Source organism: Mesoplodon bidens (genome assembly GCF_964165515.1).
Source record: "Mesoplodon bidens genome assembly, chromosome: 4".
Taxonomy (NCBI): Eukaryota; Metazoa; Chordata; class Mammalia; order Artiodactyla; family Ziphiidae; genus Mesoplodon; species Mesoplodon bidens.
Genome location: NC_138160.1, coordinates 77929976 through 77948802, shown reverse-complemented (window position 1 = coordinate 77948802; position 18827 = coordinate 77929976). Strand labels below are relative to the sequence as shown.

The 18827-nt window shown below is 36.6% G+C and overlaps 1 protein-coding gene across 23 annotated transcripts in view; it reads left to right on the top strand.

Moving 5' to 3' along the window:
- MCTP1 (multiple C2 and transmembrane domain containing 1) overlaps positions 1-18827 on the top strand; it is a gene marked incomplete at its 3' end in the record, with an annotated part of 528826 nt that overhangs the window by 215451 nt on the left and 294548 nt on the right. For all 23 annotated transcript variants that reach the window (XM_081230423.1, XM_081230441.1, XM_081230442.1 and 20 more), the window contains exon 2: positions 13327-13441. In XM_081230423.1, coding sequence (XP_081086549.1) covers positions 13327-13441 — 115 coding nt within the window. The remainder of the gene's footprint in view (positions 1-13326; positions 13442-18827) is intronic.

The following is an 18827-nucleotide window of genomic DNA, read 5'->3' as shown; positions in this document are numbered from 1 at the left end:
AGAAGCTTTTTAAAATTAAGCTCATTATTTTAGAGTATTTTTAGGTTTACAAAAAAGTTGCGAAGATAGAATTTTCATATACCTCACGCTCAATTTCCCCTATTGTTAACATCTTACATTCTTATGGTACATTTGTCACAACTAATGAACCAATATTGATACATTAATATTAACTAAAGTCCATCCTTTATTCTAATCTTTAGTTCTCACTTAAGATCCTTTTTTGGTTCCAGGCTCGCATCCAGGATACCACATTTTATTTCGCTTTCATGTCTCCTAAAGGCTCCTCATGGCTGTGACAAGTTTTTCAGACTTTCCTTGTTGTTGATGACCTTCACAGTTTTGAGTAGTATGGGTCAGATATTTTATAGATGTCCTTCAATTTGAGTTTTTCTGATGTTTTTCTCATGGCTAGACAGAGATTATGTGTTTTGGAAGGAAGGCCACAGAGGTAAAGTACCATTCTCATCGCAAACCATCAAGGGAGCTTACTATCAATATGACTTATCAGCACTGATTTTAACCATGATCACCTGGTTGAGGTAGTGTTGGCCAGGTTTCCCCACACTGTACTCTTCGGAAGGAGGTCGCTATGTATGACCCACATTTAAGAGTTGGTGAGGGCTTCCCTGGTGGCGCAGTGGTTGAGAGTCTGCCTGCCGATGCAGGGGACACAGATTCGTGCCCCGGTCCGGTAAGATCCCACATGCCGCGGAGCGGCTGGGCCCGTGAGCCATGGCCGCTGAGCCTGCGCGTCTGGAGCCTGTGCTCCGCAACGGGAGAGGCCACAACAGTGAGAGGCCCGCGTACCGCAAAAAAAAAAAAAAAAAAAAAAAAAAGAGTTGGTGACCGACATCCTTGAGGAGCAGTATCTATGTGAATTATTTTGAATTCTTCTGCACCGTAGACTTAGCTCTTCCTCCCCATTTATTTATCTATTTATTTATTCAACTCATTTACTTATATCAGTATGGAATCATGGTTATTTATTTTATACTTTGAGTATAATCCAATACTATGTTATTTATTTTGTTGCTTGAAAACTCTTCTTCTGCCAGGGTTTTCAAATATAGTAAATAATTAAATAAAATCACAACTTTCACTGAAGGCTACTTTGTGGCAGGCTCTGTGGCAGTTCCATGTTTGTGCTTCGGTTATACCTGTGAGGAATCACTTGATATTTGCACGACTGAGAGTATGAGATCCTGCTGCAACCACAGCTGTGCACCTGTGGCCATGAGATTGTTTAAAGGGATAAAATATGCATGAGTTTCATATTAAGGTCATATGTCAATCAGAGTGGTACATTGATATGCTTTGCCCAGTGTGAAGGTGTTTATTAAATCAAAGCAAATTTATAAAACTCCATTCCATAGAATCCTTAACACTGTTATCAAAGGGTAGAAGCAGCAGAGAATAGTATTATTTTTATTTTCAAGTCTTGAAATTGTTAGAACAATACATACTATACATGTGTAGAAAATTTGAAAACTTCTGAAAAATAAGAGGAAAGAAAAATTAGCTTTAATCTCATCGTCCATAGAATAACCCCTGTTTATGTGTTGGTATATTTCCTTCCTTTTTTTTCAATGCATAGGTATATTTAACCTAGTTAATTTCATTCTGTATGCAGTTTTGCATTATACTTTTCACCTCACTGTTTTTTCCTAAGCATTTGCCCATGTGATTAAAAATGGTCCTCCATTTTAAGTGACTCAGTGAACAGAAGAGGTCAGAGCCTGAAAGCAGGCAGGAGGTTATGGCAGTTGATATGCAGAAGATAATTATGGTGTAGACTGGAGTGGTAGAAAAAGCTGACCAGAGAAACATGTTCCAAATATAATTGATAGGACTTCACCATTGCACGCTTGGGTCCAGGTATAGTTGGTGCTAAGTTTCTAGCTTAGGTGGATGGGCATTCCATAATGATGCCTCAAACCCACATCCAGAGCAAAGCGGAGAAGCAGCAGGTTGGAGAAAGAGAGAACTTCTCATTTACTGCCATGAAACACCTCTTGTCCTGTTTTTCCACGTTGGCGTTTAAACTTTACGTGCAAAACTGTCTCCATGATAGTCTTTGAAGGAAAAGAATGTGTTCAAACATCTTTCTTTGTTCTCCATAACATTGATTCTGTGCTGGGTATCCAGTGGAGAACTGAAAAATAGTAACTGAGTGAGTGAAGTGCTGAATGAAGATGAGGTGAACTTTGGGTGTTTGGGGTACTGTGGGGGGGGGTGGAGATTAATTACTAAAATTTGCTAATTTCTTTTTCAGAAAAACTGCTATCACCATGGTTTCCTCCCAAGAAAACTAAGTGTTAGAATAAAAGTACTAGTAGAGGTCATGTTATCTATGGCTGTTTCATGTTCTTTTTAAAGATACCTGTATAATTTTACTGGAAGGAGTGATAGGACATTCACACAAACTTGATATCTGATAGAAACACTAAAATCTTACTTTGATTCTTTGTTTCTTCCTGGCTTTCCTTTGAAATAAATAATAGAGTTGTGAAAAAGAAACCCAAATGAAAAGTACTTGTATTCACAGAAAAAAGTAAAAATTATAGAATTATTCCAAAAAAAGTAGATATATGCATTTAAGTCTAATAAGGAGGTTTCTTTGTTCATCACAAAAGCTGGTGAGGCTTTGGATCTGTGTGAATGCATAAAAACACTAGGAGTATTTTTCAGCAATATCCCAAATGTTTAGCATCAATCTAACATCTGTTACACAAGATTCTCTCTCTGAGATTGTTAGAATCTCAAAAATTCAAATCCTCTAAAAGGAAATGTTTTCCTCTGCATATGCCCCAATTTTGGAAATAATAGAACTAGCTTAATCTGTTTAAACATTTATTGGTAGAAGTATTCATGGCAAGGAGGATAACATCAATAAACAAGTTAGTATATTACGCCTTTTTCTGACAAGTCTTTTCTTCTCGAGGTTGGGTTTTTTGCAGGTAGCTCTGCACTTTTTAATGCAGTTTGGTTTTCTTTGGGGAAGAAAGAGCATGCTGGGGAACTCACCAAAAGACAAAAGGTCAGAAGAGTTAATACAAATAAAATCTATCATGCTCTCAGGTCTCACAAATATTATTCTGGTGAAATGGTAAAGATAATAATCACTAAGTAATATAAAAGTACTGAAAACAGAAGAGTCAACCCAAGCATGATCTACTTTCTAATCTCTAATTAACCATTAATAAACACTAGCAGTAGTAATACATACATAATATATATTATTATTTGAAAAATCGGGAAGAAGCTACTTTGCATTTGTAAATCACTGGACTCTTTACAAAGCACTTTAAATTACATGATTTCTTTTAATTTTCACAAGTGTCTTTTGTTTTTTTTTAAGAAGAAGAAAATTAGGCTCATAGAACTCAGAGCAACTTAATAATATAACTAGGTCTTGTATACAGGTCTTTGTGTTTTGACTCCTGTAATCTTTCCTCTATTTTATAACAGCTCTTCTCATCACCCGCCCCCAAATAACTACTTATATTTAAATAATTTCTTACATTTACAAAGCATTTTTACATATTTCATCTCATAATCAAAACAGTCCTTTGTAAGGTATTTTATCGCATTTTAAAAATGAGAAGAGAAAGGTGCAGAGGGGATAAGTATTTTTGGCTGAAATTAAATAGTTGATATCCAGCCTGCCCTTTCATCATCAGAATTTGCTTCTTTTAACACAAGACTTGGTTATAGCGTCTAATTACAAAAGGGCGTGGTCCATGTACAAAAGGGTTGGGGAAAGAGAATGTTTTATTTGCTTTCCTTTGGCTCAGGTTATTTTATATACCGTATGTGTAAGTGGGAAGGCTCTCAGTGATAATGAAGTGATGCTGCAGAGAAGCAATTTAGCGGACAAGCCCAGGGTGAGTAATCAGTGTTGTGGGAATCCCAGAAAAGATATTTGGGGAGTACTGAATTTCATACTTTTTTAGCAGCAGTTAAATATTGCCATTTAGTAGGCCCTGAGAATTTATAGATCCATTTTGTTTGGTTTGGGCTATTGCAAAATCAAAGTCCCAGAATTAAACCCAGGGTTGCAATTCAGTTCAAAAACAAACTATAGTAAAGCTTTGATATGACCAGAGGATCAGCCTTTTCTGCTTAGTTTATCTTTCTGGCTGCCTGAACGCTAACATATTAAGTACATGTATAACACTAACATATAACCACGTATAGCAGTTTACCTGGGACAGTTTTGTTTATGCCTCTTTACACAGTATAATTGTCAATAGCACTCCCTTTCAGTCTCTAAAGTATCCCAGTTGGAATGATAAATTATATGGTTACCTTAACCTAAGCCTTTTCCCCAGTTCTTGTTGAAAATATTCATAAAAACACAAAGTTTTCCTCACTTAGTAACTGAGGAGTGATGGCCTGCAGTTGGACCTCTGTCTGGGTCCCCTGCACTGCAGGGGCATCTGTGTGTGAACATCCATGATCACTGCACATTACTGGGGAGAAAGAAGTTGAAGGCATGGAACAATTTCTGTCTGTCTGTATCCTTTCTCTGCAGCTCACTTTCTCCAGTAGCACTGTTCTCTGGCAGTTCATGGACATCCGGTGTCACCTGGCTGCTTTCTTGTTCCTGTGTTTCTTTTGCTCATTCTTGTTGCTCTTTTTTTCACTCTATTCTGTTGTCAGAGCCAAGGACTCACTTCAACTGTCTTTCACCAAAGGAGGTGAGAAGGTGATGGGGGGTCAGATGGAGCTCCAAGAGCACAGAGCCCAGCGCAGCCTGCCCTCTGTTCCCAGCTGCTCTGGGCCTTCAGCAGTGGGAGTTCACGGATCTTTACTCTCCTGCCCAGCTGTTTATCATACTCTGCTTTGGTCAGTTGATCTGTCTGTATGTCCTACTACAAAGTTCTACTCTACCCTCTACTATATATATATATATATATATATATATATATATATATATATATACACACACACACACACACACACACACACACATACACACCCCATACTTAATTATAATTATAGCAGCTATTTTCTGATTTGTGGTTATCTGTGGGCCATTATGGCCTCTCCAGTCTGTCTGTTATTACCCTTTGGCTTTAGCAGGCACTTTCAACTTCTTCTCTCTGAACTTGGTCCAAACAACTTTTGCCTAATAACAGTTTTGCTGACTAACAACTTATCGCTGACCAGCCTATTCATCATCTGCCTCTAGTTCAGGTACCCAGCTCTGGAATAATCAGCTGTGAACAAGGGGCAAGGAAGTTAAATTTAAATAGACTCAAGTATAAGCTGTCCTTTCAGAGGGGGCTGTGGATTAGACAGGCACTATGACCAGCATATTTAGTGGGGGATGCTCATTGGTCACCATAGCTTTTCCTCATTTTGTATGGTTTCAGGTTTTTTTTTTTTTTTTTTTTTTTTGCTGTACACGGGCCTCTCACTGTTGTGGCCTCTCCCATTGCGGTGCACAGGCTCCGGACGCGCAGGCTCAGCGGCCATGGCTCACGGGCCCAGCCGCTTCGCAGCATGTGGGATCCTCCCGGACCGGGGCATGAACCCATGTCTCCTGCACCGGCAGGTGGACTCTCAACCACCGCGCCACCAGGGAAGCCCTGGTTTCAGTTTTTGAAGTCATTTACTCAGTTGACCTCTAACTAATTATAATGTTCCCTTGACAAGTGAATCCTTGAGCTTCATTGAACTTTGAATATCCCAGTGACTTTTGAGTTCTATTTTTTGAAAATTGAGTTTTAAAAACCTTTTATTTCCACTTGATGGCAGTTTCACTGTGCAAATATTTCTAATGTCATAGAAACTAAGAGAGATGACTAAGTAGCGTTGAACAAAATTCATCACAGCAGAGCTGCAAAGAAATAAAGGCTTTATTTGGGGTCTTAGAATTGTAATTTGGGAGACACAGATTCGAGTAGGAGCCAAACATGTGTTCCAAGGAGGAGAGAAAAGGCAAGGTTTTATAAAGGCAAACTTTAGGTTTGCAGAAATTGCAAAGGTTATAAAAGTTGTTTCAAAAGAATTATGATTGGTTGCTGGCAAACTGAAGCTATTCTTATGTATACATATTTGGTTGATAAAGGCTATCACTAGAGAAAGGTGGAAGTCTGGTACTGTGACAAGTTGCAAGTTTTCTTGCAGTGTCCTTAGGATATTTGTGGTTTGGCCCAGTTCAAAAGTTTATGGTTCTACCCAGTGAGGACATGCACAACGCTGCTTCCTTGATGGTCTCAAGGCTCCATTTTAAATAGCTCTCTTAGCAATACCGACTCCATTTTGAAGTCCCTTTTTCCACAGTAGAAAGTGATAATAACTAAGTAGAAATCTTTAAGGATACCTCTTGATATCCCTAACGAGGTTGTTAAATTTTAAAAGTTAAAAATGTCAAAGGTTTCATGAAGTTTTCCACTTGCATGAAGTGGATTTTGTTGATAGACTTAGAGCTGCACTGAGCGTGGCCTGAGCATGTGAAACAACTTAACCAGTCTACCATCCACTGGGCACGGCAATACTAGAAACACCCAAGAAAACCTCCTCGAATGTAGACTTAGTTCACCTTTTCTGTACACTGCTACAATAGCTACTTCCTACTGATAATAAGGGTCAACCACCCCAGGTAACCCAGGAACCCCTTTTTTCCTGTAATGAAAATCTTAAAGAGGCCAGGCCAACCTTGAATTCATCAGCACTGTTATATCTTCTGGTGGAAACTTTCTTCACTTAGGTAAAAAAGCCTCCTAAGCAGCAAAACTCAAAGTCACAGGGACCATCATATAGATTCCCATAGATGTTCCCCAGGTGTTTCATGATATAAATTTTTAAAGTCTGGAAATTCATTGTGTATAAACTTTCTCAAAGATGTGCTTTTATAATTGGCACAGTGGGTCAGGCTAGTGTGCATATTGAAATCATCTGAGGATTTGTTAGAAAAAAAACTAATACCTGGGTCCCACCCCCAAAGTTCCTGGGTGCCTAGCCAAAGACCTCAAGGTTGAGGACCACTAGGCTATATAAAATGGGGGAAAGAAGCGTTTGGTATGAGGAAATTTGACATCACATGCATGGTAACTGTTCTAGTTCAAGCAAGCCAGGAACATTAGAAGCAGGGTTTCTGTAAAAATGGTGGCTTATTGGAGTAGAAGATGTGGGTGCTCCAGTCATTATAATCCTTCTGAATGCTTCCTTTCACATTCTCATGGTCCCTCTCTTCCACAGTCTTGTTCTGACTCTCCTACAAGTCATCTGTTAAGGCTGCAAATTTCACTTATGTTATAATTTTCAGTTTCAAATATTGCATCTGCTTTTTAGCTTCAGCAGTCCCAAAACTTAATTGAGCACTGTCATAGAAACCTCCCTAAACCTCTAACTGTGCCTAGAACTCCGAATTTAAAAATTTGAGCTTCTTTCTTTTACATTCCCACCAAAAGTATACAGGGATTCCCTCGTCTCTCTGTCCTCACCAGCATTTGTTATTTTTTTATTTTTTTCATAGTAGCCATTCTAACAGGCATGGTTTTGGTTTTCAGTTCCCTGATGATTAGTAATGTTGAACACCTTTTCATGTTCCTATTGGCCATTCATATTTCTTCTTTGGAGAAATGTCTATTCAGGTCCTTTGCCCATTTTTTAATCAGTTTGTTTTTTTGCTATTGAATTGTATGAGTTCCTTATATTTTACATATTAACCCCTTACCAGGTACATGGTTTACAAATATTTTCTCTCATTCCATAGGTTGTCTTTTCATTTTGTTGATTGTTTCCTTTGTTAGGCAGAGTCTTTTTAATTTGATGTAGTCCCACTTGTCTATTCCTGCTTTAATTGCCTGTGCTTTTGGTGTCATATCCAAAAATTTATTTCCAAGACCACTGTCAAGGAGCGTTTTTCCTATGTTTTCTTCTGGAAGATCTACAACTTCATGTTTTGCATTTAAATCCTTAATCCATTTTGAGTTGATTTTTGTATATGATGTAAAATAGGGTTTAATTTCATTCTTCTGTATGTGGATATACATATTTACCAATACCATTTATTAAAGATGCTGTCCTTTCCCTACTTTATATTCTTGATGCCCTTATAGAAGATTCATTGACTGTATATCTGTGGGTTTATTTCTGGGCTTTTTATTCTGTTCCATTGATCTATTTGTCTGTTTTTATGCCAGTATCATACTGCTTCAATCACTATAGCTTTGTAGTATAGTTTGAAATCAGAAAGTGTGATGGCCTCCAGCTCTGTTTTTCTTAAGATTGATTTGGCTATTCAGGGTCTTTTATGGTTCTATGTGATTCGACAATCCCACTCCTAGGTACTTATACAAAGGAATTTAAATCAGGATCTCAAAGAGATACCTGCACTCCCATGTTTATTGCAGTATTATTCACAATATCCAAGATATGAAAGCAACCTAAATGTCCATTGGAGGATAAATGGATAAAGGAAATTTGGTATATACATACAATGGAATATTATTCAACCTTAAGAGAGAAGGAAAATATGCCATTTGCAACAACATGAATGAACCTGGACACCATTATGCCAAGTGAAATAAGCCAGTCACAGAAAGACAAATGCTGTATGGTTTCACTTACATATAGAATCTAAAATAGTAAAACTCATAGAAGCAGGGAGTAGAATGGTGGTTTCCAGGGCCTGTGAGGAGAGGAGAAAATGGGGAGGTAATGGTCAAAGTGTACAAAATTTCAGTTACACAGGATGAATAAGTTCTGAGATCCACTATATAGCATAGTGCCTATAGCTAACAATACTGTATTGCATACTTAAAATTTTCTAAGAGGGTAGATCTCATGTTAAGTATTCTCACCACATGCACGTGCGTGTGCGCACACACGCACACGCAAATGATAATAATATAAAGGGCGTGGGAAGAAACTTTGGAAGGGGTTGGATACATTTGTGGCCTTGATGGTGGTGATGGTTTCACAGGTGTATACTTATTCCCAAACTCATGGAGTTGTATAAATTATGTATGTACAGGTTTTTACATATCAATCATACCTCAATAAAGTGGTTAAAAAAATAGCAGCACCCATCTAAATGTGGGACATGGCAGTTTAGCGAGGGGAAGAGTATTTGAATTTACTATAATACTCACTAAATAAATGTTAAATCTGAGAAAACATAAAAAATATTTTAAATAACAAAGTTTGTTTTAGAGCTGTGTGAGTGCCTGGTACTTCAGACACATCTTTCCTAATACATCCTTACATTTGAGAACTTAATAAACATTTGAAAAAGATACTTTATACCCATAAAAATTATATTTCTAGTATCCCTCCATAATCCAGTTTTCTTCTTGGAACCATTTCACTGAACCTGAGGGGAGATGTATCTCTAGATCTGTTTAAGTTCTTGACTTTCTTTTTTGCTAGAGTTGGGGTATCCTTGGACGTTGACACAGGGGTGGCCTGGAACTTGCTCCTCCTTTCTTTTCTGCTCTCTGCTGCTGACCTTACCAATCTCCCAGGAGCTCAGCTCAAACTTCTGTGTGACTCATCCATCCCTTTCCCATATCCCCTACATCTTGTCAGTTGACAATTCAGTTGATTGACTCTCCTCAATGTCTCAAATTCATCTTTTATTTCCATTTCCGCTGACCAGATCAGGCCCTTGTGACTTAAACTGGACTATGGTAAAACCTTTTAAATAATTCCTGTATCCACAGGATTTCTCTACTCTCATCCATCCTACAGAGATAAAAGGCCGAGTTTCCTCCTTTCTGAAATCTAATCACTTAGTCCAGAACAGGAAACATGAAAGGTAGGCGATAAATGTTTGTTAAATGAGTCCTGGCTATACTGCTTCTCTCTTCAAGAGCCTGTGATGGTTTCCTGTTGCCCACAGGTTGAAACTCTTCTCAGGCTGGCATGACTGAATATCAGTCTTCCTTTCCACCTTATTTCTCACACAATCCAATGACACACCCTCTTGTGACTACTCACCGTTGGGCTTGTGTTGCTTTTCTCATCCTCCCTTCTTCCAAATCTTTACTTGTCAAAGTCCTATTCCTGTTTTCAGACTGTTCTATTGTCATCTCTGTGAAGCCACCTCTGATTCTTTTCCCACAATAATTGGTCTTCTTTCATGAATGACTTAATAACTCCATTATATCACAGTCTGTCTTTAAGGATAGCTCTTGAGTGAACAGCGTTTCATTTTAAGTGCAATTTTGCTCAATTGTTAATGTCAGCCTAAAGCACTGTATTGACAAGGTTTTTTTGATAGAAGGTGCCAAAACAGATTAGATGCCATACACGGGCACAGGAGAGGAGAGAGAAAAAAGTGCCCATGGAGTAGTCAACTATGTTATAGATACCCATGTGTGTGTCTACTCAGGTAGACACACATGTCTGTAGAGACATTTTCTATCCTCATAGTCTCCATCACATTTTGTGTCCAGTTGGATGCTTAAACACCCTGTTCCCTGTTGTTAAAAGTTTACAATCTAAACTGGCAAATATGACATTTTGAGATATAATGTGATAATGGACAAGAAATATATAAAGTGCTAATGAAATGGTCCTTGAAGACTGGATAGGAATACATAGAGAACAAGATGGGGAAGGTGCTGTACGTCCAAAAGAAATGAAATCAGTTTCTTGGAGAGATATCTGCACTCCCACATTTATTACAGCATTATTCACAATAGCCAAGATATGGAAATAACCTAAATGCCTGTCATAGAGGAATGGATAAAGAAAATGTGATCTATAAATACACACACACACACACACACACACACACACATACACAGAATGGAATATTATTCAGGCTTTAAAAAGCCAATAAATGTAAGTCCAGTGAAGTCATCTCTTAACTAGGTGTTGAATTCTCAAACAGCAAAAGTGGAAAATCTGGTATAATTAAAATTACCTTTGGAAATTCCTTAGTTTGCTCATGTAGTATACATTTTAAAATGTTAAACCAGATGCTCTGTAAATTATTCACTCTAAACTTCAAGAAGCACTGAATAGAGCAGTGAAAGCTACAAAAAAATAAAGATATCTGAGCATTCAAACTTTTCTGCCTTTAAGGTACCTGTCAAAACACTAGAAGAGGATGCAAGGTCAGCAGAAAATTTCTACTTTCCTATAGATTTTATTCCATTTTTTAGAAAGTAATAAATCTACATTTAATATTTGTTAGTGGATTTGTTTATTTTGAAACAATGTGTATATATATAGATATAGATATAGATATAGATATAGTAGAACCGCAAGAAAGGCTTAGAATATACTAGGAGCTTAACAAATGTTTGCTGGATTTTAATTTAAATCTTGCTTATTAGTTAAACCCAAATACAAACTGTTCTTTGAAAAAGCATTCAAAAGACATCAGTTGGCTTCCTCTTTCCAAGTGGGAATCATCTGTGTGGTCCAGTGAAGAGCTATCACTCTCTTACCACTTACTAGTTTCAAGACACCTTACCATAGTGCTGGAAATGTGTTTTGAAGAAAGATAATGTTTTTGCCCATGAAACTTGAAAATTAGTAACATCCTGTGCTGACTAGGATATGGGAAATAGACACTTGTGCACTTTCAATAGGAGTGTGAACTACTTAAAAGTTTTTGGAAAAATTCATCCTATTAGAGAAATAAAAGCACAAGTTCTTTTGCAGTGGCAAATACTGAAACCAACTCATATGTTCATCATTAGGAAAATAATTGAAGAAATTATGGCAGTCCCAACACTGTGGAAAATCATGTACCTCAAAAAAAGAAAAGATCTATGTGTATTGATTAGAAAAGTGCCCATGATATTTTTCTTAAGTTAAATAAATTGTGAAATAATAAGTAAAATGTAATACTTTGCTCAAACGAAAACTGGAAACTCAACCACAGAAAAATTAACCTGTATGTATGTGTATTTGTATAAGACGTTCAAAATGTAGAAGGATATACCCTAAATTGTCAAAATTGGTAATCCCAAGGAGGTGGGGCAGTTGGCTGTTTGAGGAAAGTGAAAGAAAATCATTTTACCTTTTACTCTTCTGTTGTTTGAAGGCCTGACCCAAATTCTTGGTTAAAGAAATTAAAAGAAAGAAAAAAAGGAATTAAAAGAAAAAGACAACCAGGAGATGTAATGTGGAAATGAAGTGGATGGGATTTGGCAACTATTTGGATGTGGGAAGAGGGAAATGCTTGTAGATTTCTAGCCTGAGTGGCTGGGGGAATGGTGCTATCATTCGTAAACACAGGGATATCATGAAAAAAAGTGAATTCTTTTTTATTGCTACCAGAGGAGAAATGTTAAGTTTAGGTTATCAGTCAAAGTTGTGCTGCTTCTTATTTTAAATGATAATTGCTCCCATAGGAAATCTCTTCATCTTGGTCTTGAAACATTAAAAAAAACTACTTTCTAGCTGTATTTCATGTAAACTATAGAATTAAAGAGCTGGAATGGTATCTACTGTTTTACCTTATCCATGCATATTATTCCAAAACAAAAGTATATTTCTTTTTGAATTGGAAAAAAAAACTATAAGGATTTAAAATCACCTCAAACATGTGAAGAAAAGTAAGTTTTCCTGCTGTATTCAATGTAGCAGAAAGTATAAAATATGACCTGTAAAATTTTTACTCTATGTTTCTCTTATGTTGTTTTAATAATAGTTATTCCTCTTGCTAGTGCATTTATAACTCAATGCCTAGTATATTGTCGCTAAAGATATTCTATAGAGGTAGGCTTGCAAAGATTTTTAGTTCTAGAAATAGCTTATGCACCTTTAGTCCATAGAAAGCAGCATTAGGAATTTAGCCCTACTGAGAATTTATTTCTTGCAAGTACTATCAAAATGCTGGTTGAATTTATTTCTGTGTAATTGCATCATATTTTATGTTGGGGCTAAAATAGACATGTGTAATCCATCAGTATGAGCCCCTTTGCATGGATAAATGAATCAACAAAGTCACCTGAATAAATCATTTTACTTTTCAACTCAGTTACCCATACCTTTATTCTCCATTCATCACTGATTGTGTTTTTACTTCAGACACTATTTCTTTGTTAGTCTTTCTTAGTTGAATTATGTGGGACTTTCCATGGGAAATGTTTTTCATATTTTATGTGTTATTCTAATCTGAGTTAAAACATGAGTTCCTATAACTACTGTGTCTTTGAGTCTAAAGAATTTCATGAATTTCAAAACCTTCAGAGAACTGGGTGATTATGATGCTGTGTGAATTCATAAGATGATTTATTATATTGACTAATTCTTGGAGTTTGCATTTAGCTACACATGGTCCCCCACTGGAGGAAATAAAATAGAGATAATAAATTTAATATTTTGTATATTTTTCTTGGTTTTCAGAAAATAAATACTGCTGGAACCAGTAATACAGATGTCCCCTTGGCTGATCCCGGAATGTACCAATTGGACATTACATTAAGAAGGGGTCAGAGTTTAGCTGCCCGAGATCGAGGAGGTAAGAACATAAGAAAAATGTCACCTGGAAGCTTATTCTCTGTGTTTTTGACAAACTTTGTTTTCCTTGTGGTTGCTTAAGTTAAAAAAAAAAAAGTCAACTATAATATCAGTTTTAGAAGTTTCGGTTCAATGATGTGGCTCGAAATATCATCTGACTCCTGTGACTGTAGAGGAAGAGGTTATGATGCAAGTTTGAAAACTCTGAATTGTCCCAACCCAGACAGCAAGATCCCTACCAAACTGCTGACAAATTAGACTCTACATTATATATAATTAGTGACATAATCAGTTAAGTAGATGAAGCACATTTTTGAAGCCATATCAGAATTCACCTTTTCACAGACCTGAAATTCTTTTTGCTGCATAGATTTGCTCCATTGAATCCCCTGAAACTGCAGAATCTTGGACTAACATCTCACCAAAAATTTGGAGATTCCCAGCAAGTGATTTTCTGAGGCTTGGTTGGACCTGGCAATAATCTCATGGTGGATTAAACAGGTCTCTGTAGTCCATGATGAAGGAAAAGACAAGGCAAATACTCTTTAGTTCCTGGATTCCATATCACAAGGCAATCTCCTGATGAACTTACCTGGGGTACGTTAATTATTTCTTGAACGCTGGTTAGGGGCAGGGCAAAAGATAGACCCTAACCAGACCGTACAGCATCTTTCGCACGTTTTGAAACAACACCGCTTCGGGATGTGAAGATCTGAGGGCCTACATTCCTAAAGGAAGCTGAATTTAGGTGTAATTCCTCCCACTAAGAAGGAGGAGAGCCCCTGAGCTCATTGTCAGATGACCTGCAGAGTGCTCCTGGCATCACAGGATCTTGTTTTTCTCCTCCCACCTTTTTTGACATCCATACTTAGGCAGTGAAAGGAACCAAATAAGACCATAATTTGTAATTTTTATCTCCTGTCTCTACAAAAATAAACTAGAGAAAATGAGTAACATAACAGTGGGTTTTGTAAGATTAGAGATGATACAAATAATAGATTTAATGTTTAAGTACAAACTAGTAAATATCAGAATATTCTTAATGAATGAAGGTATGATTAGAAATGTTAGGATTTAAACACAGGGGGAATTTTCAAAATTAACCATCGGGTTTAGTAGCTGAGGACAAATGTTTATGGACTTGAACTGCTGGTCTCAAAAGAAGTTACAATTAGCTTGGAGGACAAAAATAATGCTATTAACATAGTATTATTTCGCTGTATTTATAAAACATTTTTTAGTCTTCAAAGCTATCTTAATTACATTACATTACAACATTTGATCTAAAACAGAATTGAACCAGGCATCAGGAGATCAAAATTTTAGTCCTAGATACGTCCTCCCAATAATATTAAATACATATGCACACAATTATTTATTGCAGAATTTTTTGTAATTATAAAATGCCCATAAATAGAAGAGGTGGTTAAATAAGCCATGGTACACTCACGTGATGAAATAATATGCAACTGTAAAATAAATAAGAAAAATCTTTAGGAATTGATATGGAAAGTGTTACAGGATATATTATTAATTGAAAAAGCAAAGTGCAAAGGGTATCAACATTATGAAATGTTTTAGGTAAGAAAGAAGGGAGTATAAGGGGTTATGCATTATCTGTTCATTTCTCCAAAAAGAAATATCAGAAGTAAAATCCAGAAATGAATGAGATCGATAACATAACACAATATAGGTAAGAACAGGTGTCCAGAATGTGGGATAGGAATGGGGTAAAAGGGGTAAGGAGGAAGTCCTATATGCATTGTTGACAAGAATGTCAACAATATACTTGTCACTATACAAGTAAACTTTCTTGTATAGTTCTAACTCTTTAACCATGACAATATTACAGAAAGAAATGAATGAGTGAATGGATGGATGGATAGATAGATAGATAGGTTCCTGAATCCTGTTGATATCTGTAACCACACCTCAGGGGAATGGGAATAAAACAACTAATCTAAGTGATTAAGTAAAACCGTATTTGGGTTATACACTATAAAACTCAAGACAAAAAGAACGATATATAAATAATGTACTTCAGAGCATGATTTTCAATTCTGAAACTACTTACTGCATATGCTAGGAATGAGCAACTAAGTAAGTATATTGTAGATAAGAAGAGTCAGATTTCTTACTGCTGGAGAAAGAGACCAAAGACATGGAATGGGGGAAAGCTAGAATGCACCTTGTGGTGTTAGAAAGGTATCGGTATGAACTGATGGTTTCTAATATATATACAGATAGATAGCAATTAAGATGGATAGAGATGTGTGTGTGATCTCTCTGCTGAGAGGGCCTAGAAGTCATCACAAAGGTGTAATGACACAGTAGAATTCCACATATTTTTGGCTCAGATCTTGGTTTCTAAATACAATTCCTCCAATAAAAGTAAGCAGGGCTCCTGGAGAAATGGTTGATTGCAGATCTGGGGCAGGGACAGTACAAGATGAGCCTGGAACATTTTGCAGTGCCAGAAAATAAGGAAGTACTGAAAAATTGATGTCAGAATGTCAAAATGAAATAGGAGCCAACTTAAAGGAGCTCCTAATGATCAAAACTGGGACAATTTCAGCAACAAAATAAATAGTGGTAATAATGGATTATAGCCCATAGAATAATATAAATACCTATGATTTCATACTGGTAAACACATAATTAAATAAATAAATAGGTGTGAGGTAAGGTAAAGCTTTTCCTTATGGTAGAATTCTAATGAACAAATGTAGACAGGAAAATAGAAATCTCCTTTTAACAAACACCACCATAATAATTAGTACAGGGAAAAATCATCAATTGAGGCTAAAACTGTATGTGCAAAATTATGATGAGAAACAGGATATTTGCATCATTTCAAAGTATTTCCCCATAAGATACATATAAATTACAAAGGGGAAAAAAAGTAACTTTACAGGAGAGAAACTTGGAAGACATCTTTTTAACCAAGTGCAAAGTTAACATCAGCAGTAACGAAACAGACAGATGTAATGACCCTGCTGATATGATGTGCTGAGAAAGGGACATCCTGTGTGACATTCTTGTCAACCATGCATAAAGTCAATGTCATCATGAGAAAACATCAGGCAAACTCTGGCAACGTATGATGCCAGTTACCTGAGCTAAGTAGCATCTGCCCTCTAGGCAGTGCATGCACAGTCTTTTTCCACCATTCCGTGCCTCCACAATTGTGAGTCTGGATGGCATTGTGTATGCACCACTGTCTTTCTTGTAGTAGCAATTTATTCTCTCCAGATGCCTCTGCCCAAAATAGGAATTTTTTAAAGATAAAATGAGAGGGTCGTGTTCTTAAGAAAAATGGGAGAGAAAATATTACTTTGTAGAAGTGAAGAATATCCCAAAGTGTTTAAAATGCAAACTCTAATCCAGCTTCTCACTTGCCTGGCATTTATGAAGGTTTTAGTTGGTAGATATGAGGGGAGATATATAAACAGAGGAAACAACCTGAGTTAAGTTTGATATTGATTAATATTTATCATAACCTGAGTTAAGTTTGGGATTGATTAAAATTTATCATAGACCCACCTGTAAATAACAGATGGTGTTAAGCATATGATTGGATAGATAGCATTGGTTCCCTTCAGATTTGTGAATTTTATATATCTACAGATATAGATATAGATATATAGATATATAATTTTGAGGGCCTGAATGGGGATTATGGTGTGGAACTGGAGAAGGAAAGGAAAATGGGAGGGATGGTTTGGAGAATGTCCAGTAGCATCTGAGATCAATTGGGTGAGGGGGGTTCAAAAACCTATTGAGATTTTAAGGCTGCTGATGACTAGGAGCCATGTGGACTTTGGAAAAAGGTGCATGTAAGCGAAAATATTTGTGTAACTATTAGAATTAGAAGAAATTACACTCTCTTGTCATTTATTACATTGATACCCTCAGCTACTCCCCAGCAAAACCAAAATGCCTATGCCTTCCATGTCCCATCTCACCCTTGCACAAAATAATGGAAGGGAAAACTCATTTCCACCATCCCCACCATTGCCAGAAGATTGTTTGAACTTTGCATCTTCAGAATCTTTATATGTAATAGACACTGAGGTGGGCTCAACAGGCAAAACTGGCCATCATTCTTCCACTTTTATAGCCTGTTTTACAGAACAACCAGGTAGCTTTTCGGAATGCTACTGCCTTTATCAAAGTTTTATTATACCTGCTTTAAGCAGCCTGATGGACTAGAAAATACATGACTTTCTAGGGAGTCTGACCACATAATTTCAAAGCCAATCTCAACATTATATTAGCTGTGTGACTTTGAGTGAGCTGTGCAGTCTCTCTGCTGCAATTGTAAATAATTTGCAATTTTTATTTGCAATTGCAAATAAAAAATGCACAATGCCTAGTTAAATTTGAATTTCAGATAACCCATTATCTTTTCATATAAATACATCTCATGAATCTAATCCACAGTATAATGAATATAGATAATAATATTATACTATAATTATGTAATGTGGTAAATATCACTACATTGGCAAACATATTACAGTATATAAGTACATCAAAGTAACATGCTGTACACCTTAAACTTACACAATGTTACATGTCAAGTTTATTCAATAAAAAATAAATAATATAAATACATACATACCTCTCATGTGCTATTTGGAGTACTCCTATACTAAAAAATTATTTGTTGTTTATCTGAAGTTCCAATTTAACTGAGTTCCTTGTTTTATCTGGCAGCCCTTTGACAACCATCATATGTAGCTCTCTTTTAAACTGCCATTTTTATTTTAATTGGGTTGGGCTTTTCAGGACTATATTATCATCTGTCACGTTTTGAAAGTCATGTCTTGACAAGATTATTTGTATTGTTAGAAAAAAAAGAGCAATCCGTGTAGGTGTGTCTGGTGACAGCAATTCCCTACAACTTAATGCCTTGAAATTTGTATCGTGGAGGAAGTATTAATTTCCTAGGGTTGCCTTAACATATTACCACAAACCTGGAGGCTTAAAACAACAGAAATTTATTATCTCAGTTCTGGAGTCCAAGAGTCAGAAAAGTCAAGTTGTGGTAGGCAACACTCCTTCCAAAAGCTCTTGGGAAGAATTCTTCCTCGCCTCTTCCAGCTTCTGGTGACTCCAGGAATTCCTTGGCTTGCAACAGCATCACTCCAGTCTTTGCTTCCGTCTTCCCCCTCTGTGTCTGCAAGCCTCAAATCTCCTTCTTCTTTCTCTCATAAGGACAGCAGTCATTGGATTTAGGGCCTGCCTTAAGTCCAGTGTGATCTCATCTCAAGATTCTTAAATTAATTTTATCTGCAAAAAGACCATTTCTAAATAAGGTTACATTCACAGGTACCAGGGGTTAGGACTTGTAATGTATATATACATTATATATAATGTATATA